The sequence below is a fragment of the Carassius gibelio genome, chromosome B4 (genome assembly GCF_023724105.1).
Source record: "Carassius gibelio isolate Cgi1373 ecotype wild population from Czech Republic chromosome B4, carGib1.2-hapl.c, whole genome shotgun sequence".
Taxonomy (NCBI): domain Eukaryota; kingdom Metazoa; phylum Chordata; class Actinopteri; order Cypriniformes; family Cyprinidae; genus Carassius; species Carassius gibelio.
The window spans coordinates 25,939,528-25,963,454 of record NC_068399.1 but is presented as its reverse complement, the minus strand read 5'-3'; the positions used below and the strand labels follow the sequence as shown (position 1 = coordinate 25,963,454).

Here is a 23,927-nt window from a genome sequence, read left to right as displayed (position 1 = left end):
AAAGGAAACGATTTTACAAAGCAATTCATTAACTTTTGGAGGCATGTGTAGCAGGCATGTTTTGGGGAAAAATCTGCTTACTCAGGTAACGCCTTTTTGTGACAAAGGGTGATATAATTCATCTATAAAAAGAAAATACACCATCTCCGTGTATTTTAGGACGAAAACACTTTCTGGAAGAGTGTGATTTAGACTGTTCTAGAATGAGCCTTTAGAATAGGTAACACTTATCTATTAACTTCTATTAAATTCTTAATTTGCTGCTTATTAATAGTTAGTAAGGTAGTTGTTAGGTTTAAGTATTGGGTAAGATTATGGATGTAGAATAAGGTCAAGTAGAATAAGGCATTAATATGTTCTTAATTAGCACTAATACATGGCTAATATTCTAGTAATATGCATGCTAATAAGCAATGAATAGGTGTTACCTATTCTAAATTGTTACCATGAGTTTTTATATGAAATAAAATCATATACCATAAGGTCTAGCTTTATAAATATATATATATTTTTATAATGACAATAAAAGGTTATTTTACATTAACTACAATTGCCATAAGATTGGTATTTACTTAACTGAATAAATATTACTCTCATCATCATTAGTTTTTAGATCAAATTGATTTTTAGACACATTTCTAGATAATTTTTCTTTTGTCATGAGGTGGACAAATTACATTATAAATAATTACATATATAATATACAATTATTATATTGAATAAAGTTAACATTTCCAATAATAACAATACATTTTACAGTAAATAAGTTAAGGATACACACACCCAAAACAATATATATATATATATATATTTACAATATTTATATACACATATATAGCACCTTGCAGTAGGATGATCTTGGACACTAGTGTTGTAATATTCAATTAATGTTAATGTGAAACCATAAAAGAAATGTCAACCCTGACACAACTATTTCTAAACATGCATTCATTTAGTTTGAAATGGCACAATGTAATTAATACTTAAACAGGGTCTTACAGAAAATTCAAAATTTAAAAAAATACAGATTTTTTTTTCTTTTTAAATGGCCTTTTCAAAAATGCAAATAGCACCGATTTCACAGAACGACCCGTTTATAAGATCACTAGGGCCTTTTGAGTGATTCTGACAGTACAGACAAAATTGTCCATCTTAAAGCACGCCAATCACAACAGTCATCCAAATTTCTGTTGCTCTGGCAAGCGCCGAACCCTTCCCACAAGCCATCGATGTGATTGCGGGTCTAATTATTAGTGAGGCTCAGTTTCACCGAGGTTTGGGGCTCGGAGGAGTCGGTTAGCTTTAATGCATGAGAAAACTCTGCTCTCGCCGAGGGACCATGTGAGAAACATTTAGACGCATGACGTGAGAAGAGCCAATTCACAGCCAGCTCTGGTAATCTATCAATCTGTAGTCACCTCCAAGAGTGAAGTCTTACACAATGGGCTTTAAATCGCAACAGCGCTTCAGCGACAAAAAATTAGCTCGAGAAGGTGAAAGACGGAGAGAAAAGCAGAGATGTCGGACCACACAGAGCGCAATGTTGGAGCAGATATCCGATTGCATCTCCGCTGCCTACCGAAGCCTGAATCTTCTGAGGCTTTCCTCTGACCTGATTTCAGACGTGCAAAACACTCGCGCTCTGCTGGATGCGGTTTGTGTTGCAGACTGATGTTGAAGCAGCAATTAGAGCACCGCAAGGAAAAGAGTTAGAGAGAAGTGTCAGTCAAAACCCTGGTGTGTGACCAAAAAGAACAAACTGCATGAGCCACATATCTAATAGAAGAAAATGCAAGCTCAGAAAGATGCAGACTAATAAAGCTACTTAATGCAAGCGTGCATTTCATTGCTCTCAGTCTTGCCTGATTACAAACAGCTAAAAACGTTTGACCTTTGAGCTGACAGTTCAAAACAAGCATCATTTTTATAATTAATATATGATGGGCCACAATGACGAAGTCTAATAGGAAGACAATAACAAAGTACGATTTTGAACATTTAAAATAATAACTATAAATGTTTTTTATTTACTACCAATAAATATTTATTAAAAATGTTTATAGGTCAGTAACCAAATGCATTTTTAAATTCCATTGAAGCAATGTGCATAATATAATATAATATGAGAAAAAAAAAAAAATAATAATAATCATTATATACATATATATATATATATATATATATATAAAATATATAATCTAGGTCTATTTTGGACCCCACTGTTTTACTGCAGTGTATGAAAACAATTTATTTGAATAAAAAGCTAATATAATTACAATAATGAAGTCTATTTCTCATGGGTGTATGATGTGCTGTGAGTCTCACTCCATTAAAAGCAGAGCAGGAATTCAGTTTTGTCTAATGAGCTTCATGCTGGAGGCTCTTGAACTGATGAGGTCAGTAAGAAAAGCAGAAATTGAAAACATTAACTGACAGAACTACTGCAACACGAGGATGCTGAAGTTCCTGCGTCATCAGTCACAGATCTGCATGGGTTAAAGGCATGATAAATGTTTCTTAACTTAAACTGCATTGGAGCCAGAATTAAATCCTTAAAGTTTGCATTGGAAGGAATAACTTTATTTTATTTCCATGTTAACTACAGATATATCACTGCCATTAAAGTCGCTCTAAAACAAGAAAGCTAAAAGGGTTAATCTGCTATAACAATGCTTGTATGACTAATGAAATATTGCCTCAGCTGCTCACAGCAAAATCACTTTCTTTTGGATTTCTTTATTCTTCTATAGCACTTTTCCAGGAAAACTCCAACTTTCCGACTAGAATAGACTGCAGCACAAAAACAAGAAACAGTAATAGTTTGCATGTAAAAACACAAATTTAATATCCCAAATATTTTTATAAAAAAATATATAAAAATAAAAAGGTAAATAAAAATAAAAATGAATATAAAAAACATGACTTAAATTACTAAGAAATATTTATTCAAGACATAACAATATAAGAAAATTGCTAAAATAATATATATATATATATATATATATATATATATATATATATATATATATATATAAATTTCTATGCATTTAGTAGACGTTTTTATCCATAGCGACTTACAGTGCATCCAGGCTATCCATATATATATATATATATATATATAGCCATTGTACTGGTTAGAACAGCACAGATATGTAAAGACAACATAGATATTAAACAACCATCTCTTCATTTACTAAAACTGTTAATACGTGATAAGTTTCCTCCTACGCATAAGCCACATATCTTTCCACCAAATGCATGTTATTGGTTTAGTTTGCAATGGCTTTTCTTTCACTTGATTGGCCCTGATTGGAAGAACTTGGCGTAATAATTACAAAACAGCAATAAATCTCCCCAATCTTTGGTGGCTTGCCATGTCCTCTAAATAAACAGCGAATGTGAATCTACAACTCAATCTTTACAGCTCAACGGTCTGAGCACAGAGCTGCCTCTGGGGTTTGTGGGAAAAGTGTGATGTCATCAAGGCCGCTGTGGTCCTCCTGAGAGTCAGCCTCTCTTGTTCTAATTAGGGGAAGACGGCTATAATTTACCCGGTCCTGAAATGAGGCGGCCGCGGGGCGTTTCGGCAACCTACAACTGCCGTACAATGACGCAAATGCCCCGCTTTACTGTCACTCGACGATCACTCCTCATGTGTCAGTTATAACAGCTGTTATCAACATCCAGACTTTCCCAAAGGAATATTCTTCTCCATAAGAACGAGAGAATCACTTCCTCATCTGAGGGCCGATGGATGAAGCTTGTGTTTGCTTGCAGGAGAAACGGAGCAAAACAGGCCCTGCTCGAGTTTCGTAAATCACTCAGCGTTTAATAGGACGTTCTTGGCTTCAGATGGGAAGCCTAATTCGCGCACAAATATTAGAAATGCATCCAAAACAACAATTGGCTGCGGCGTTGAATAATCAGATTCAATCCAGTTGATAAGATGCAGAACTGTATCTCCATCTGACTCACACAGAGAGGTTCATAAATCGCAGCAGTGACACTTTCAGCACCAGAGAGAGGGAAACACAAGCTGATCCCAAGCTGCTTTTACACTATAAAACATACAGTCTTGGTACCGTACATCTGGTAAAGACACCAACTTAGGCAGATGCTAAAAATAGCAGCATCCACACAATGGTCAACCAGTCCAAGCAGAAATGGGACGGTTACTTTAAAAATGTATTCCAGTAGAAATGACTGTTTACTAACAAGAATTGAGTTACCTTATCCAAATATCACTATATATGAAAGTTGCATCCAATTACTTGCAACTACTTCTGAATTAACAAACGGCCTCAATTCAAGACATGGAACAAGTGATATGAACTAGATACGATAAATCGACTTTTAATGTGCAATGATTAATTAGGAGCCAATCACAGAAGGTTATAGCTGTTGCTTTTTCTTCATGGAAGTCAATGGCAATCCTATGAACCGTAGGTAGCAGAATTCAGAAATTTGGTACACTTCTCGTGGCATGTCTGAACAGTAATCTGACCAACTTTGGGGTCTCTAGAACCAACTCTATTGCAGCACCACCGGTTCCAAAATGTGCTTTCCAAATGGTTTTATCTTTTGAATCCTTTAGAAAAAAAACAAAAAACAATTGGTTTCTCCCTATAAAAAAATCTGGGTTACAGTCGGACACTTGTAACAGAAGCAAAACTGTAAACACAAGTGATATGAGATCAGATTCAGTGACTAGATTTGCTCATAATGCTGGCTAACACAAGAATGTATTAGGAACCAAGCACCAAAGATGCCTTTTGTATCTATTGTTTTTCTTAATTTTTTTTAAAATGGGAATCAGTGGCAACTCTGTGAACTACAAGTGGTAGTCCTGAATAGTAATTTAGCCAAATTTGAGGTCTTAAGAACCAACTCTCTAAACTACCACCAAAACACTACAGGCCTTATTGGTTTTTACCTTCTTATTGGAAATCAGTGGCAGCCCTATGAAAACGTAGGACAATTATGAAATTTGGTACACATCTAGTGATATGTCTGAACAGTAATCTGACCAAATTTGAGGCATCTAGAACCAACACTATAGCACCATCATCAGTTCAAATATTCAATTTTCAAATGGTGAAATAAGAGAAACTGTTCTCCAGATTATGATCAGTACAATACACCAATACGATTATGTTCGATAAATCAATTAACATTTGTTTCTGCCACCAAAAAGTGAGACATTTGCAAAAGGAGTGAAGGGGGACGTTAAAATATTTATATCTCTGTAGTAAAACCATATCTGCCATGGCAACACATCACATGCACTAAAACCCAATAATGAGTGTACAAATGATGATTTAACCTGTTAGCTGTCACTCACATTTTTGAAGATAGACTTGAATGTGCATGATACAAACCTAAATTTTTATAATTCATGACTGAAAACATTTTGTAACATGATTTTGATGTACCATTTACATGGTAATGCAATGTCTGATTTTTAAATGGGTTTTGAAGGATGAATTTTGAGATTTTATGTTTTCAAGTGATATATAACTTCTGATGATTTCTAAAAAGTGATAGAGAAAAAGGCAACGAGGAAGTCTTTTTTTAAACAAAGGTCAAAGCTCCTTTTGTAATGTAGATTTCTGAGGGTGCACTCTTGTCATAAATTCATCTATTACTTTTCCTACATAATGTTTAACAAAAAATATTGGTAAAATATATATTTGGGAGTCTTAGACCTTTCCAACGATATATAGTTTGTAAAGATTAGATTAGATTTGGTTGTAATATAGTATAGTCAACGTAGGCGTCCCGTATACGGGACGGGGTGACATTGAACAGGTTAAACTGTTTTACAGAGCCAGTTTTAACAACGCAAATCAATGCAATTGCTTTTATACAATTTTAACAATTGTTTAACACAACTACAATTAGTTTCAGCACATTGGGCTTTTCTTCCACCAAGTAAAGCTGAAATCATAAAAAAAAAAAATCCAATGCATATTTATTAATTTATTTTTGGTTGAACACATAGGTATCACCTGTTCGTCTCACTGCATCTTTTTAGTGTTAAAATACTACTTGCATTACTTTCTGTACAATACAAAATATAGAATGGTGCAGAAGTTATGCTAAAAGGTAATTTACTATAACAAAATAGAAATCACCAAGGTCAGATTGTAAATTAATTCAGTTGTAGTGTAGCAATCAATGTAGTACTCTAAATGGTGGCTTATTTTGTCTGTCAGGATCCTACAGCAGTATTTCTTCTTTAAATCGTTATAAAAATGTAAACCTGCTTACAACCTCCTTTTCTACATAATTGGCCAAGATGATTAGATATTTATGTAACTAATGGAACATCGATACCTTTTCCTATCCTGATTATGTAACACAGATCCAAGTATTCTGTTACTCATCAAGTCTGGCCGTACGTGACGTTGTTGCAAACAGAAGCACTCTTGAACGCCGGTGTATTAATCTGTCAGAGCAGGAAAGGAAAGTTAAAATAAAGTTACATCCTGATTCCGGACGATTAAGGAATCCAATAACCTACTGGTTTCATTTAATCAAACCCTTTAAACTGACTCCAATATGATGACATGGTGAGGAAACCAACAATAATAAAAGGAGATGGAGACTGAGAGGTCACTGGAAAGCAGGACTGATGTTGAGGGAACATGGATTTGAGACCAAGAGCTCTGATCCAAAACCCATCAAGTCGGCTATCAAGATTAAGTATTAAAATTAAAACGTGAAATATAAACTTTAACATAAAGTTAATATTACGTATACTAAAATATGAATAAATGTAAAATACACAGTACTGTGCAAAAGTCTTAGGCCACCGGTATTTTCAGCAAACAAAACAAATGGTTTTAAGTCAGTTATTTCTATCTTTTGCTGTAGTGTGTCAGTAGTAAATATCAGTTTATATTTCCAAACACTATTTTTGCCATTAATTGTAAACACACTACAGCAAAACATAGAAATAACTGACTTCAAAATTGCTGAAAATGCTAGTGTCCTAAGACTGTTCATAATAAAATAAAAAGGGGAAAAAATTACCGCAAAATAAAAGACATAAAACATTAGATGAAAACTTAATTTAAAAATGTTGCCTTGAAGCTAGCTCAAAAGTTTAAATACTAAAATTATATAAAAAAAAATGAAAAAATAAAAAAAATAAAAATGTAAATAATAAATATTAGATGAAGAACTAGTAGAAATTAAAGTAACAGAAATTCTGCCTTGGCAACTATTTCGAAAAAAGTGGAAATAGGCCTATTAAAATGACTAAAAATGAAAAGCTAAATGTTGGCTTTACAACAGGAATAGTGTTAGAAAAACAAATAAGAAAAAAAAAAAATATGCACATTGAAATTAACTAAAATACAAATAATATATAAATAACCTAAAATAAGTTGAGGTAATAAAATAACTTAAAATAAAAATATATACATAAACTAATTTAAAAAAAAATCTCACAAAAGAACGATTATAAAACTATTTTAATTTTTTATAAATAGCATATAAAGACCACTATTTCTGCGGCACATGCAGTTGCAAATCAGTCCCTCGTTAGGTTTTTCATTTTGGATGTTGCCTTAGAAGACAGCTCACTAAGTTTTGAAACAGAGCTGGAATCTGAGAGTGAGAGAGAACGCCTGTTACTACGAGAAAAGTGCACTTTTGTCTCCATTAGTTATTAGATATGATATTTCTCTTTTCGTCCCTCCCAAAGGCTTCAATAAGACCCACACAAGCGTGTCAGCCGTGAGAAACACGCAGGAGGTTTGTCAGGGGAGAAAGCGTGTGGATGTAAATGGACCCTTAACAGCACAGCAGAATCAGAGCTGGAGTGAAATATGCTCTCGCTTGTGCTACAAACAGATTTAGGTCACTTGCTTACCTTCTCTTCAAGGCCCTGGAGAGAAGGCATTAGCGCTAATGGCATAACAGCTTGAAAACAAAGCAGTCAGACGCTTCAGGCGCTGAATATAGCCACTCCAAAATAAAAAGATCTACATGAGCACATACATGTGCAATCTGACGGATCAGCACAAATATGAATGCATATGATTTTCTTCACCATTTAAGCTGTGTGCTGTAATGCAGGAGTTTTTTTAATCTTATAAACATCACAGTGGCATTTAGAAAGTCAAAGCAACTGTAAATGCTATAACAGTCCACTCCAAACAAACTAATGGTAAAAAATAAACCTAAAAGTTCTGTTTAGAAGCACCTTTTATATTCAGCATCACATAACAAGTCATAAGCCGTTTAAACTTGCCTACAGGAGTTTCTAGACATGTTATTTTTAGTGCAGTTAACTAGATTGTGATGTGTGCACATTAAAACTTAAAAACATTACCTATTTACAGCCAACTTTGCAGAGAAATGAATGCAGGCTATGGATTGGAGCTGCTGTTGTACATTGAGCAGAAATGAAAGAAAAAAAGGTTATGTTGCATGGCATGTGTTCGTTAACGGGCAAAATATGTTGACACAGTATAGATTTGTTCTTATATTCTGAAATAAGCAGAAAACAAAAGATACCAATTCAAAATATGTACACAAACTAGAATATTTCAAATTAAACTTATCCCTCAACCTTCTACTGAACTGTGACACCGAAATAGCAGCATAAAACTTAAAAATATCTATCTTAAAAATAAATAAAAAAGCGTTCTGCAAGAGAAGATGGCCAAAAAAACACAGCCTTGTCGTAATTATTGCATGAAGTAATTTATGAAACTTGCAGTTTTTGGCCATTTATTAAAATAAAAAAATAGGTTAATTACCTGATACAAAAAAAAAACACAGAGACTTTATTGTTGAAATTGACTTACACCTCTAGTGGTGCAGACATTACACTAAGCTTTATTTGTTTAAGATCTCACCTTTATTCTCTTGGTGGTTTCGCACATTTGGTGGAGGCTGTATTTTCTCCTGAAGAATAAGTAAATGAACTAAAGCACAGGAGTCGTGTGCAGATCTGAATATATAGGTTTTTTAGGACAAACAGTCCCATTGTACCCGCTCTGACAGACCGCAGCTGTTGTGTATTACTCGCAATTAAGACGCGCTTGTTACTCAGTAGTACGTTCCACTATAAAAACTCATTTGGAAAGTCAAACACAGACCCAAATACAAACTGCTCTTCTGATTATATTGAAGGAGAAAGCTGACTACAATGACTGTTACACGAACACCAAAAATAAAGCATGAATCCAATGCGCTTGTGCATGAAACAAAACACTGTGGCTCTTATAATAAAGAGGTTTTCAAGCATCGAACAAAAGTTTAAAACAAAAGTTTTTCATACAATAGAATGCGTCCTGTTTAAGTTTTTCCGAGAAGAAAAATGACTATTTTTGACATGATTTACACAAGACATTTAGTGTAAGGAGAGTTTATATACCAAATAAAATCTTGTCACTCAGGCATATTCATAAAAATAATCATTAGATGACATTACAATATTATTTGAGCCCCCCCAAAATTAATCATCATTTTAAGTCGTTTACCACAGTCTTTCAAACCTCTAGGTTTTACCCATCTGTCCGTTTTTTAAACATCATAACTTTAGTACGACTTTTCTTTAATATATTTTAATAAGTACAGGACAGAATAAGTGTGTGGTTTCATTTATAAATAAAATAAAAATATATAAATAAATCTGAATGAGGGTGGAACATTATTTCACTATTCTTTTGTCATTGTATTTTCACAAAAAAAGCATTAAAGTATTTCATATGCTTTATATGTATATAACAAATGTACACAATGTATATTTGATGCGCACACCAAAATGTCTCTGATCCAAGTCACAATTAGATGCATTAGCAATATTTCAAGATTTTAAAATACAAAAGACCTACATAACCTTCAAATTCATTTTCAATTTATGATTAGAAAGGAAAAAAAATGGACTCAAAATAATTTACTCCACTCAAAAGAGCATTTTTGGCAGATATTTGTTGTCGTTTGAAGCAAAACCTGTTAATTTTGTGCTTTTTCTCCAAAAATAAGACTTCTAATGTCATTTCAGTTAAATTTAAGGATGTTTAGACATTCATACTGAAAAACCAACATATCTAACACCTTTTGTACATATTTTAAATGCATGAATTTGTGGGAGGACAACTTTTAAGACCTGCAGAAACCCAGAATGAAGATATGAGCTCATTTATAATGACTAAAAACCCAAACTGAGTGCGACCGCAGATGAGAATGAGAGAATGAAGTGAAAAACCCACAGTCAGGTGTCGACTAAACCAGCGAGTCATATTGGGAGGGCTCTGACGCTCAACGCTTGCACATCTGCCCCAATAAAATGACTCCCAGATGTCCCTGGCCTCCTCACTGCTAATGAACAACAGGCCTGTGAGAGAAACACAAGGTTTATACGGGCTAGAGTCTGCGTTAGCTGCAAACCTGAAGACTCAAACAAACAAGCAACCAAAATAAAATAAAAACATTTTTATATCATTTCAACTTTACTACAAAGACAGTATGATCTAAGTACGGGAAACAGCGGATTATTATTAAGTACATGATCTAAGAAGCACCATCATTATTGATCCTATAGTGTGCATTAGCCTAATCGCTAGTGTTAGCTTTAGCACCGTTACGTTAGGATGTCTATACACTCCTTGGCTTGAGCAGAACGCACAAATGGCGCAGACGGAGGGTGATAACATCCCATCATCATCATCAGTAGCTGGAGCAGCAGTTAGAAGAGTCTGTGAGCGCGTGTTCGAAAAAAAAAAAAAAAAAATTCTCAAAATCTATGGAAGCATTCACATCATCCATAACTATTAACCATCACACTCTGTACAATTATGTTTTCTGTCAGCTTGTGGCTTATTACATCTATCTACAGTACAGTAACATTTCCACAGTACAAAAATATATTACACTTCTCCTGGAATATTTACATGGGAACTTCCTCCGTGAAAAAAAGCATGAGATAATCAGCAGAGCTGAGGACGCAGGGAAGGAAAACCAAAACCGTGGTGAACAACACATCCTCCCAAACAGTTAAAAAGTCCAGCACAGTCACCGTTCACAATTTTGTGCTTTTTTTCCTCTTCAAGCACATTAAAAATTCACTGCATGCTTTGGCAGACTCAGAGCATTAAAAAGAAAAAAGGAGAAAGTGGAGGGGGAAAAGGGAAAGGGAAATAAGTCCCGTCTCAAAAGATCCGCGCGTCCACTTCGGTTTGGGTACGTCAGCAGGCGCTGACAGAAGCTGCCCTCCCCACCCAGTCTTCTAGAAAAACATCCTGAAAACAAGCAGAACCTGCTTTAGTACCACACACATCAACGCACAACCACGTCATTTCCAATTGCATTTCTGTACGGCAAAACGATGCATAAAGATGCTCATCAGAGCACGCCAGAGCCCTGAAGACGACCAGCATCTGTTCTGTTATTCAGGGGAGCTGAAGACATCCATGCTGTCATTAACATGCATGAATACATGCGCTTCCACCCACAGGGCCTTTGCCTTGACCACATGCTCAGAGCGCATCATATTCCACGCCAGTGCGAGAGTCTGGGTAAACAAACTCCTACTGCAGGCTCATAAACACAAGAAATGATGTATCACGATCAATTAATAGCCACTCTAACGAGGGAAACAATCCTGGAATCACTGTGTACGTCTCTGGGAGAAGGTCAAAGGTGAGTTTAGAGCATGTGAGGGGGCCGAGCTTTAATTAACATCTTCTCTTGGATCGAAGGTTATTGATCTCCCCCCCATGTGAGTTTGGGAGTGTATGTTTGGGTTCTGGATGCAGTGACGCCAGCGCCATCTGCTGGAGAAATTCATAAAGCATCTTCAGTTGCTCCCGTGGCCCGAACGCGTGGAAGTTGTTGCCGGCTCCTTCATGTAATGTTTGGGGGGGGGTTTAAGTGAGCTGTTAATGTAGATCACCTGTAGATGTTGGGGTCCAACAGAACCGCTGTGTCCTGAGGAAGCTGGGAGAGGTGGACCACTTTGGTCTTCAGCTGGGGACGGTCGCTCTCACTGACCCAGGCGTCTGGAAGTCTGTGCACATCAGAAAAGACAGAAAAACACTTAATATGGGACATTTTTTGACATCAACACATTCAGCAATATGCATTTTGTACATAGAATACATATATTCTGTATGTCAAAATGTGCATATATTAAACACAATGTCCCAGATTTTGTGGTGCACCAAGCACACTGCATTGTGGGATATAGCATAGTAGACAGCCAGAGCACACTGCATAGGATACTATATCCTACTGTATAATACTATGCACTCAACATATATTAAATGTTTCAAAATGAACAGTATGCAACATACAATATAAACAATGTCTTGTATTCTGTAGTATACTAGGCACTTCATTTTGGATATCTAATATCCAACAGTAACGGAGCACACTACATAGGATGGATACTACATCCTTTAGTAGGATCCAATGCACTTAACATACAAAATTTAACAGGACGTGCAGTACACAACTAGTGCATACAACGTAGTATACAAAATATGATGTCCCACATTTTGTAGTATGCTTAACAGATTACTTTGTGAAATATAGTATCCTACACAGCCAGAGCACATTGCATTACAGCTTAAACAGTATAATACAACAAACTACACATAAAAATTTACAGTATTCAAAGCAATTTTTTCAACATACTACATGTGTTAAAATGTGCCCTATTCAACCAGTACACATTGCATAGGGTATCCCAGAATGCAACATGCTAGATTGTCAATTTCCGGTGTATTCACATCGCCTAAAGTTGTGTCATTTATATTTACAGACCACATATGCAAAATTCATAGTCTAAAATGATGCTTCATATAGCATGAATAGTATGCAGCATAGGGTTCAATCAAGTACACCAGCAAAAATATACTAGTGTGCATACAGTATGCACATTCCTAATTCCAATCATAGCTTTAAAATATACACCATGTATAAATATTAGCATTTGCCGGATAACGCATAGACACACAGCCCTTCATTCCACCTTCTCCTCCAACATGCATTCCACAATGAGATTATTAAAAATGTTTTCCTTTTTTCCCCTCCACAGAGGAGGCTTGTCTGGCTCCAGCTTGTTGTGGTGACCCAGAAATCCATTTTAAACGTCTCCTGAGACGGCAACTTCTTCAGTGTTATCTCGGAGCTGACAAACATTCCTCCGGCTCAGATTGATGCCCGACTCGGAATAGCGTGCACATGCACACGGTCCCGTGCGAAGGTGTGCACGAGTGTATACAGGTATGCAAGTGCATCAGTTATCACAACACGGACCATTTTAGCAGCAGTAAATTCAATGATATTACCAGCGGGGCTCATTAACCATAAAAGTGGTTTAGTCGATTTAAAACCAGTTTAAACTGCACATCAAGATTAAAGTAAGCAGCTCATAATTCACTGCATTTAACTAAAAATGGTCAAATTAGAGTGGAAACCTGAGGACGGTTACGGGCAATGCGTTCAAAGGCCTCTTGTCTAAGCCATGGAAATGTTGAGAGCGAGTGGATACCCTTTAGAAAGTATTTATCTTGGACAAACTTCAGTGGAAAGTGACTTTGTTTCCAGGCGGGTGGTGATTCACGCAGGCTAGCGTTCTTCAATCCATTAAATCTGACATTAATGTGGACATTTACCACATAGAACTGGGAACTGATCTGAATCTGAGAGCTCAGGTGGATCTGATGCACCTCTGAACATATTAGAGACCGGAGAAATATAGGTTAAACTGAAAAAAAAAAAGTTTCATGAAGAGGGGGAAAAGACTGAAGACAAAATAAGAGAAAGGAAAGAATGGATTTAGTGAGACAGGAAGAAGAGAAAAATGATTGAGAGACAAAAATAGGGAGAAGCGGCATGTTGGCACATTATCTACTATTTCTAAGATGAGAAAGTTTCTGTAAGCATTAATATTCCCAAATGACAAACACTTGGCTTGCCAAAATGTCATGTATAAAAAGCACACTGGGTCAGATACTGTCTCCCACAATGCAGTGTGCTGAAATTGACCTTCTATTTCAAGTGTGATGAATGAAACAGAAGAAGCATCAACCACAATTCCCTCTGCGGCTCATTACGGCAATGTTTTTATCCCAAGCGACTCGATGCATTAACAATCAGTTATTAATGGGATGAGAACTCGACACCATTTGAATAAAGGTCATTTGATAAATGTAGTGTAATATTGTTCAAATATGCATACTTACTACATAGTAGGTGGAAAACATGTGAAATGCAGCATTAGGTCCAAATTCATAGTATTTATAAAACAGTAGGCAAAAATACCCAGATGATCTACCGTTTTCACAGAAATCCAAAAATGATTGGCCACTTTATTATCCCATGAAGCCAAAAGAGATTTATGAATGGCAGTGAAGCGATGCCAACTGAAGCTGGTAGGTCACACTACAATAACATTAATACTATATTGAACTTAACGATCAAAGTATGTACTTTTAAATCACAGAAAATTAAGATTTCAGATGCAGTCATTGTGTTGCATACTGTTTCACATTTCACACACAATTATAACTAAAAAGAATTATCAATAAATTTAAAAAAAAAGTTATTATTAAGTTATTAATTACATGTAAAACTATATACACCATTTATTTATTTTTATTTTTTTCCATTTATTGTACTTAAATTTGTAAAAAAAAAAAAAAAAAAAAAAAAAGACATACTGCGTAGTACACAATATACTACCCCTACTTTCTGTTAAGAAATGCTAAACTTCTCCTTTGGGATTAATAAAATCTACAAAGCTAGCTATAGATCAGTCTGTATGTGTTTTTGAGGAAGTTAATGTGACTTAAGGAGCCTCAGAACCATCAGTCTGTCACATATATCAGGTCATAGGCGTGTGTGTGTGTTTGTGTGTGTGTGTTTTGAAGCGTTAGTGTGTAAGGCCGCCCTCAAGTGGCCCGTGACTCTCATAAACGGCTGACATTCAGCACATGGCTCTGAGGTGAGCAGTGCACTTTCATATACTCACATGTCCTCCGGTGTCCAATGAAGCAGCACCTTCACCTTCCCAGAATCCTCCTTGCGCTTGGCGATCACCTGCTCAATTACACACAATGAGAAGAAATGCATAAGATCTTGTTTATGGGTTAATCCCATGCTACAAACTTGCTGTGTGCTTGCTGGTTAAACGGGACGTTTTCATGGGTTTTGGGAGCAGAAGTTGAGGTTGTGACTGTGAAGAGCTCATTAACTGTTTAATTAAAGACACAGGGGAGCAGCGGCCCAGACTAACTGGACCGTGAGAGCCCAAGCAAGTCTGACTTCAGCTCAGTTCCTTAGAAAGGATTATGGAAAGTGAATGCGCTGATGAGATGGTTAGCATGTAAAAAGAAACTAGTCCAGAACAGAAACTAACAACATGGGCTGTGTTAGGAATGGAATAATAGTGCACTGCATACGAAGCATTTAGTGATGCCTACCATTTTTCCTCTATGAAACAAGAATAAACACTACAGTGAACACTGATTTGGAAAATAAATCAATTTACAAGTACTAGGATAATCTCTTTACTGTTTCTACTACAAACAAAATGTGTCTGAAACCATATTCAGTATGCAATACAAATTATGTTAATATGCCATGATTTTCACGTGACCTTACGATGTTAATATTTGATGGCTTGATCAATAACGAATCATATTTAGATATTCTACAGAGAAATAGTATGAGTTTCATGCTAGTAGCTAATATAATAGCATGATTAAGTGTTGTACCCACCGTGCTGTGAAACACAACGCTGTGGCCTTTGCCTTGGCTCTCAATATGAGTGGCTAGATTGAGGCAGATGGCACGATGACGGATCGCATCCATGGTCTGAGCATCAAAAAAGTCATGTGGTCGTGCTGGAGGGAAGAAACAGAATGAGTTATTGAGGGGAAGTTTTGAACGCAGAATTAAACGAGGACTGAAGTTACACTGACGCTTACGCAACGACCGTCGCCGTTTGTACTTGAGTTTCCTCCGTTTGTTGATGCCCGCTTTGGAAGGCGAGTCTTCCTTCACCTTGGCTTGGCTTGAGAGTTTGGAGGAATTCTGGGAGCTGAAGTGGGTCGGTACGTGGCGCGCTAGCCCCCCCTGGGAGGCGAAGGTGGCATTGCAACCTCCCACCACACACTTCACAGAGACACACATCGGTCAGAGCAATTACAGCAAATAAAATAACACCTCACATGAGTTTTCATTGTCTAGCTTATACTTGTAGAACAGTGGGATCTCAATGCACTATACAAAATATCTCTAAGTGATATATCACCTCAAAATCAAACAAACAAGAACAGGATGTTTTTTCTTAAAATTCTAATTTACTAATGTCTTAATTTAAAATTACATTTTTCCCTCAATTTAGATATTTTGGTGAAATGTGGCCTGATGTGTGAGACTGACCCTGTAAGACAATTTAAAGTTGTGCTTCAGAATAAAGTTAATATAAAATAATAATAATAATTATTATTATTATTTGACTAAACTACAAAAATAAAACAAACTAAATCGACTAAATAAAATTAAGTTAAATTAAATAAAATTGAATAAAACAGAAACTTAAAAACTAGTAATAGTGAAAGTAACATTTGCTATAAGTTAGATTTTTTTTTATCTTTTAAAATCTTGAGGTTTGAAGGTTAAGTACTTTTACATTTGCAATCATTTTAAAAGCTTGATATTATATTAAATATAATAAAATACAACTGAATATAATATAATCTACAAAACAATAAGTTGAAAAACTTATTAAATAAAACAAGAAAAAATAAACAGATTACAATTAAATAAAATGGAAGCTAAAAAAAATAAAAAATGTTGTGTGTATGCAAAGAGGCTGACCTTGAATGGTTTGTCTCCACTGTGAGAGAGCATGTGTCTCTGCAGCCAGCTCTGACTGGTGGACGGTGTGTTATACACCTTACAGCCTTTCCAATGACACACGAACACCTGCGTGCAAACAGTGAGCAGTGAGAGACTTTCACCTCTTTACACGTCTCAAAAAGCATTTGGACATTTCAAACATCTTTTTGTAAAATACTTTGCTTTAAAAATGTGTTTGAACTTCTAATGCAAAGCCACATTTAACATGGCTTAAATGCATTTTGGTGCATAAAACGAGCGTGCACAGACACACACTGACCCCGCCGCGCTGTCCGTCCACGTGCACTCCGCGGATGTGTTCGGCCAGGTCCGGGCTGCTGTTGAACAGCATGTGGCACTGATCCCAGCAGCAGGGGTAAGATGAGCCCTTGGTGGAGGAGGAAGACACCCCACCGTGCCCGTTCATCATAGCTGGGGTAGATCGACCGCTGGATGCGATGCTCTCCATGTCCATGAGAGTGCTGCTGATACTAAAACACACAGAAACAATCACTTAGTACAAAGAAAACCAAATTTCATTCAGAAACAACCTCAGGTGTGTTTATGTTTCGCCGCCTGATATGACCGTAATCGTTGAGATTATGCTGATTCCTGAATGTCAAAAGTACTATTAGTAATTTATTTTGGTGGAAACGTTTTAATGCCCTTTAACAATGTTTTCAGGATTAAATCCCACTGTAGTAATGAATATACACTGAAATATAATCTACACGCACAAATCCCCAGATACAAAGGACATGATGAGGTTGTAAATGACAAGTTGTTGACCTGAGAAGCTGAACAACACAAAGAAGCAAACAAGGTGCGACTGATGGAGAAGAATGACTTTTTGAGGTAAATCCTGTAATGCAGCTCCCATGTTAATGACCATAGGTCTCTGTGTGCGGTAAATGAGGCCAGTGGAGCAGGGCGACTGTCTCACCGTGGCACACAAATGCTGTAATAGTGATCTTTTGAGTGTGCAGCTGTGCATTGTGGGAGAGGACAGCAGTAAACTGTCGCAGTAAAACACCATGCATGAACTCTAGTGAATGTGACTGAATGGCTCCTGAGGGGAGATGAGGAGGGGCTCACACACTTCCATCTGTTGGTTCCTTTCAGACTTCACTGCCCACAACCGACGCTAAATCTCAGGATGTGCCAGAGAACAGGATGCTGGGTAATCACAGAGACAAACTCCAACTGCCAGTCTGACTTCTGATGAAGCGTTTACAGCTGCAAAACCCACAGGTACGGCAGTGATTTGTTTTTTTGTTGATGAAAATCCTCCAACTGGATTTCTACATTATCTGAAGAATGCACAAAAATGGTGCATGTGCTAGCATACAATATTTTGCATGAGGGACTTGTTCAAATCAATTTCCACAAGTATGAACAATAGTAATACTTGACCATCCCACTAAAATGAACATTAACATGAAATGCATTAATATTTCAGACTTATTTCAAATGCATATTCAGTGGGTCACTAAACAGTTGTATTTGAGCGTCTGACATCTGACATTAGCAGCAGGTTTTTTTTTTTTTTTATCTGAAAGCAGAAGCTGGTCTCTCGTTACTCTCCTGACAGACTACAAAGTGGGTTTAAACCTCGACACGTGGGTCTTTAATTCTTTATGCTGAAGTGCAGGAGCCGTCAGACATTACAATTGTATGTGAGAGATTTCCATTTCAAAACTTCCTGAAGAGGATGAGCAAACAATTAACACCTGCTTTTACTCAAACGTAACGGAAAAAAAACCCTACACGGAGTTCCCCTCAAAACTTAAATTTACACTTTCACATATTCAAGCCGGCACACCTGGTGAACTGGCACAGACATCAAACCTTAATGATATTTAGATTATACCAACAGAAATTTAAAATCTCAAAGCTCATTATATGACCCAGTCCACAAAAACTTCACCTAAAATCTCCTTTTGTGCTCCAAGAGCGTTAAATGGCACTTTTTTAGCAAAAACAATATTATAATTGACGACTTAAATTACCAAAATGATTTGTGATCAGGGTTGAAAATTAATAGTGGCGTCAGGAATAAATTGGCACCAAAATGAACAAAAATGCCCCCAAAATTGAAGACAAGGAGATTTAAAATACCCGTGTAAATTAAACTAAATTATGACTGTTGTGATTCAGGAGAAATTGAAAGTGTCGACAGAGTCATTACATTTAGATCTGCTCACGTTGACGCAAAGATTTCTTTGTTTTTGCAGCATTATAACCAATTGCACATGTTGGGTGCGTTAATGCACTAACCAATCAGATTTGTTTACATTAGCCACTGGTTGAAAATAAAATGAGTTAAAAAAAGCCATTGTTGTGCTGAAAATGATTAAAGGGTTAGTTCACCCAAAATAAAAAAAATATCTGTCGTTTAAGCGCCTTCATGTTGTTTCATAATATGAAGATCAATGGCTCCCACCAACTCTTTGGACGCCAAAATCTTTTGTGTTCAAAAGAAAAAGAAACCCATACAGAGATTTGAAATAACTTGAGGTTGAGTAAATGACAGAATTATCATTTTTGGGTGAACTATCCCTTTAACAGAAATAACTTCTGCGCCTCCTTCTGATTAATAACCTGGACTACTTGTGGATTTGAACTGAAGACAACAAACACCTCCAAATGATACCTGAGCTACACTGTAAAGCACACGTCATCTTATCCGCCAGTTGTCGTGTGTTCTGGGTCAAACTCTCCCAGACGCCCTGCACAAAAGTTACATTTAACCCCTCCAGCTGCCCAAGCAGCAGGACCTCCGCTCAGATTTTAAGATCTTATTCCCAGTGAAAGCTGCACAAAGCAGCACGTTTAGCCCAGAGCAGGGATTCGCATCTGTACACACACACACACACACACACTTCCTCTTTCTCCTGCCTCCACCCCTGGGCTGACCTGATGCATTGTGTTCACCGTGCAGATAGTCGAGAGAGATTTCCCATGTGCTGCGAGCCAGGTCATCTACAGTGAGACGGACGACGAGGAACCCATTTTCTTGTGCCTTTAGAGTAAGACAAACAATAAAAGAGCCACCCTGGCATGATAAAGACAGATGATATCCAGCGCCTCAACAGAAGAGACCATAAAACACAAGCACAACTGCACCTACATTACCCTGGAGATCTGGAAAGACGGCAAAAGGTCTCATGGGTCCAAGCACGCCGGATGACATAAAAGCAGTTCAAAGCAAAACGCTTGACTCGATCAGGAAAAAACAGGCCGTCTATAACTGCTGTGTGTGCTGATGGGTAGCTCACTGATTCTTCAAGTTCTGAAATGACTCGAATGACTGCGGCTCAATCTCACTTTCACTGAATTGGGCTTTCATACAGTGAAAGTGAGCGTGCACAAGTCATTCTGACTAACCCCTTCTTGTGTTTCTGCGACAAAGACATTTAAAAGAGTTTTATGGTACAGAAATACACCAGGTTTAGTTAGTTACTAAAATGACGAAATGGCAGCAAGACTCAGAAATATTGTTAAAATGCATCTGGGATGGTTGTACTATAAATGTAAACACTAAAAATATACTTATTTCATCACCAAATGTATAATGCTTTTTGATCCAATGGATGGGTTTCTTAAGAAAACTCACCTAAAAACAGTATTTGCATGTGAAGCAACTCAAGTCATGTGTCGTTTAATTGAACCTCGTCAAGTGAGAAGTGCAGCTCATGTTTGCAACCATTTACATAACTACACAAATAACATAAATAGGAAATTTTAAGGGTCCAATAAGTGATTTGCAAATAAACAGTAAATAAATAACCAAAATACTATACAATGTCTTATGAATTTAGTGATCTTTTTGTACTTTTGTTGATGGTTACATGATGTATTTCCAAAAGAGAGATTATTTAATTTCTGCTTTCGGTAAAATAACTAATAGTAAATAAATGACCGTAAAACTAAAATATGCCTCATGAATAATATGATTTTGTACTTCTCTGATGGCTACGCAATGTTTTTTGCATAACATTTAATTTCTTTTTTTTGACAAAAAACAACTAATTTATTTACCATACAATTATAAATGTATAATGAATATGACTTTTTTTACGTTTTTGATGGTTGCACCATGTGTTTGCAGAAGAGATTTTATTTAACTTCTGCTTTTGATAAAATAACTAATAGTAAATGACATAAGACTATACAAAATGCCTTTAAAAAAAAAAAAAAACGATTATTTTAATGCTTTTTATGGTTACACCACATATTGGTTGAACAGATATTATTCGTTTTATTTCTGCTTCATGCCAAAATAATAATTCAACAGAAAACAGATGACCATAAGACTACACAATAAGCCACATGAATATTACATGAATTATTGTTAGTAATAGTTTTTATTTCTGCCATTATTGTTATTTCTGGTCTAAACGGTCACAAATGTATGGTCATCATCTCATTTGGGCTCAGTCTAATTGTTCAGCTACACATTTCTTGCTCGAGAGAGAGGAATAATTATCCAAACACCACATAAAATGCATCATGTTCCAGCAGACCTGATATTAAAGGGTTAGTTCATCCAAAAATACAAATTCTGTCATTAATTACTCACCCTCACTTCGTTCCAAAGCCGTAAGACCTTCGTTTATTTTCGTAAAACAAATTAATCTATTGTTTTAATGAAATCTGAGAGCTCTGAGCCTCCATAGACAGCAATGCAACTGCAATATGATTTTGAACAGGTTTCCGAGGCAGTTTAACGGTTTCATGATCAACAACAAAATAGAACGTGTTTTGGTGATAGTTAAATGAAAACTTAATTACAATAATACTGATTTATCTCTAGAAGTAACATCAAGAGTGCAATATTTCAGACGCAGCCATCGATTTTGTCCTGGGAAAGCGCGGGTACTCTCCCAAATGGTGAAAGATGGTAACTCTGGGAAAAGACTTGGTTAATAATTTGTTATTTTTGTTTTCTTAGCGCACAAAAAGTATTCTTGTAGCTTCGCAAAACAGAAGATGAGACACTGATGTCACATGGGACTGTTTTAAAGATGTTTCTGAGCCTGAGAACATTGCAGTTGTGTCGCGGTCTACACAGGATCACAGAGCTCCCAGATTTAATCAAAAATATCTTAAGTTGTGGGTATCACAGGTATATTTCATACACTGTAGGAGTCAAAATAATTGATTTTTCTTTTATGCCAAAATCATTAGGATATCAAGTAAAGATCATGTTCCATGAAGATATTTTGTTAATTTCCCACAGTAATATCAAACCTTCATTTTTGATTAGTAATATGCATCGCTAAGAATTCATTTGCAATGTTTACTGGAGGGAAGCAGGCGTTTTCTTTCCTCTTTTATTTTTCTTTGCCATAACTCCAAAAGTTTTCCCTACATCACTTCAGTCCACACTACACGCTGCGTTTTGCGCATGCGCAGTGAGGGAAACGCGAAAAATCGGTTTGTAGCCCTGCTTCAATAGTGCGATACCTCACGAGAGGTGACCAAAATTTCGGACATGTCAGAAATTTATCCGACCAACCAATTGCCGGTCGGGAGAGGTTAATCGCCTCTTGTTTCGCCTTCTACACTGCACGACAAACGACGCACGAAAATGCTGAAAATCGGCCCGACCCGAAAAAGAGCCGCACGAGTCAGATTTTGGCTCAAAATCGGATGGAAATCGCACAGTTTAGGCCCGGCCTCACGGGTTTGGAAGACAAGAGGGTGATAAATTGATGGCTTAATTGTAATTTTCGCGTGAACTAACCCTTTAAACGACTGATTAAGCTGCATATGTCAGTTGACTATCGGTAGCGCGCGCACCTGTCCTCCGAGTCCATGCGGCTGAGCGGCTCTCCTTCCGAGGACGAGCTCATCATCTCCAGACTCGCGCGCCTCTTCAGTCCTCCGCCGTTACCGCTGTTTTTCTCCGCCGGTGGAGACGCGCTCTCCTCCTCTCTTTGTTCTCCCTTCATCCGCTCCGTCGTTCCGTCCGCGCCGCCGGGGCTCTTCTGCGGCTCTTTCTCCGCCTCCGCTTCGGTCTCGCCATCCTCATCGTTGCCGGTGTCTCCCCGCGTGGCTTCCTCCGTTTTCTGCTCGGTAGACTCGCGTCCGTTGAGCTTCTCGTCGGTCTCCGCTGCGTCCATCTTAACGGCCGGTTCCGGATCGGCGGCGCGCAGGCCCGACTCGCTCCCGTCGCCGTTTTGTTCGCTAGGGCTCGACGACTCTTGCTCGGAACCGTCAGAAGTCATCGCGGCCATCGTTTCCGCTCGTCTGCGCGCGGTCTTACCGGGTTTAAGCGACGGGAAACGGATGAAACGCGAGGCTGTCGGTGACCGGATCGACAACTGCTGGAGGCTGATCGGGGGCGCGCGCGCGGGGGGAGGAGCTAGCGTGACGTCGCGCTTATTATGAATGCCTCCACGTGCTCGACACTTTGTCACCCTCAAAAATAGTCATAAGGGTCAGTTTTATGAAATTGAGACTCATACATCATCTGAAGGCTGAATAAATAGCTTTCCGTTGATGTATGGTTTGTTAGGATCGGAAAATATTTGGCTGAGATCAAACTATTTGAAAATCTGTAATCTGAAAATAAAAATTATAATAATAATGAAAATAAAAATACATTTTATATATATATATATATATATATATATATATATATATATATATATATATATATATATATATATATATATATATATATGACATATATAAATGAAATCAAAATATTGAGAAAATCGCCTTTAAAGTTTCTCAAATTAAGTTCTTAGCAATGCATATTATTTTAAAAAAGAAAGAAAGACGTTTTGATATATTTACGGTGTAAATTTACAAAATATCTTCATGGATCACGATCTTTACTTAATATCCTAGTGATTTTTGGTGTACAAGAAAAATCTAAAATTTTTAATCATAGAATGCATTTGATATTAGTTTACATCCACTTCTTTAAGGAGGAAATTTCAATAACAGTAGTGTTATAAAACACTATAAAAATAAATTTAGATGCAAATATGAAATTCTTTGATTATTTGAAAGTTTCTTTTAAAATCTGACTAAAATAAATACTT

General features: G+C 36.9%; 1 protein-coding gene across 3 annotated transcripts; it reads right to left on the bottom strand.

The window, feature by feature from the left end:
* Positions 1–10,437: 10,437 nt before the first annotated feature.
* LOC127956223 (zinc finger protein AEBP2) lies at positions 10,438–23,247 on the bottom strand. Of its 3 annotated transcripts, none has more exons than XM_052554020.1 (8): positions 22,675–23,246; positions 17,150–17,360; positions 16,849–16,956; positions 15,948–16,140; positions 15,745–15,869; positions 14,996–15,063; positions 11,912–12,025; positions 10,438–11,258 (listed from the first exon to the last, which is right to left on the bottom strand). In XM_052554020.1, exons 1-8 carry the CDS (start codon positions 23,109–23,111, stop codon positions 11,246–11,248), a joined length of 1,269 nt encoding a protein of 422 aa, XP_052409980.1. In that variant the 5' UTR covers positions 23,112–23,246; the 3' UTR covers positions 10,438–11,245. The 3 variants fall into 3 exon arrangements, with proteins under 3 accessions (XP_052409980.1, XP_052409981.1, XP_052409979.1); XM_052554021.1 differs by having other exon boundaries at positions 15,954–16,140; XM_052554019.1 differs by having other exon boundaries at positions 15,745–16,140; positions 22,675–23,247.
* Positions 23,248–23,927: the final 680 nt, after the last annotated feature.

Bases quoted from the DNA above. Each gene is read 5' to 3' on its own strand.
- LOC127956223 (XM_052554019.1), bottom strand. From the start codon at position 23,111: ATGGCCGCGATGACTTCTGACGGTTCCGAGCAAGAGTCGTCGAGCCCT. The intron at 16,957-17,149 runs GTCAGTGTGTGT...GTTTGCACGCAG, and splicing joins TGGACGGACAGCGCGGCGGG to GTGTTCGTGTGTCATTGGAA. The intron at 16,141-16,848 runs GTCAGCCTCTTT...GTCTCTGTGAAG, and splicing joins GTGGAGACAAACCATTCAAG to TGTGTGGTGGGAGGTTGCAA.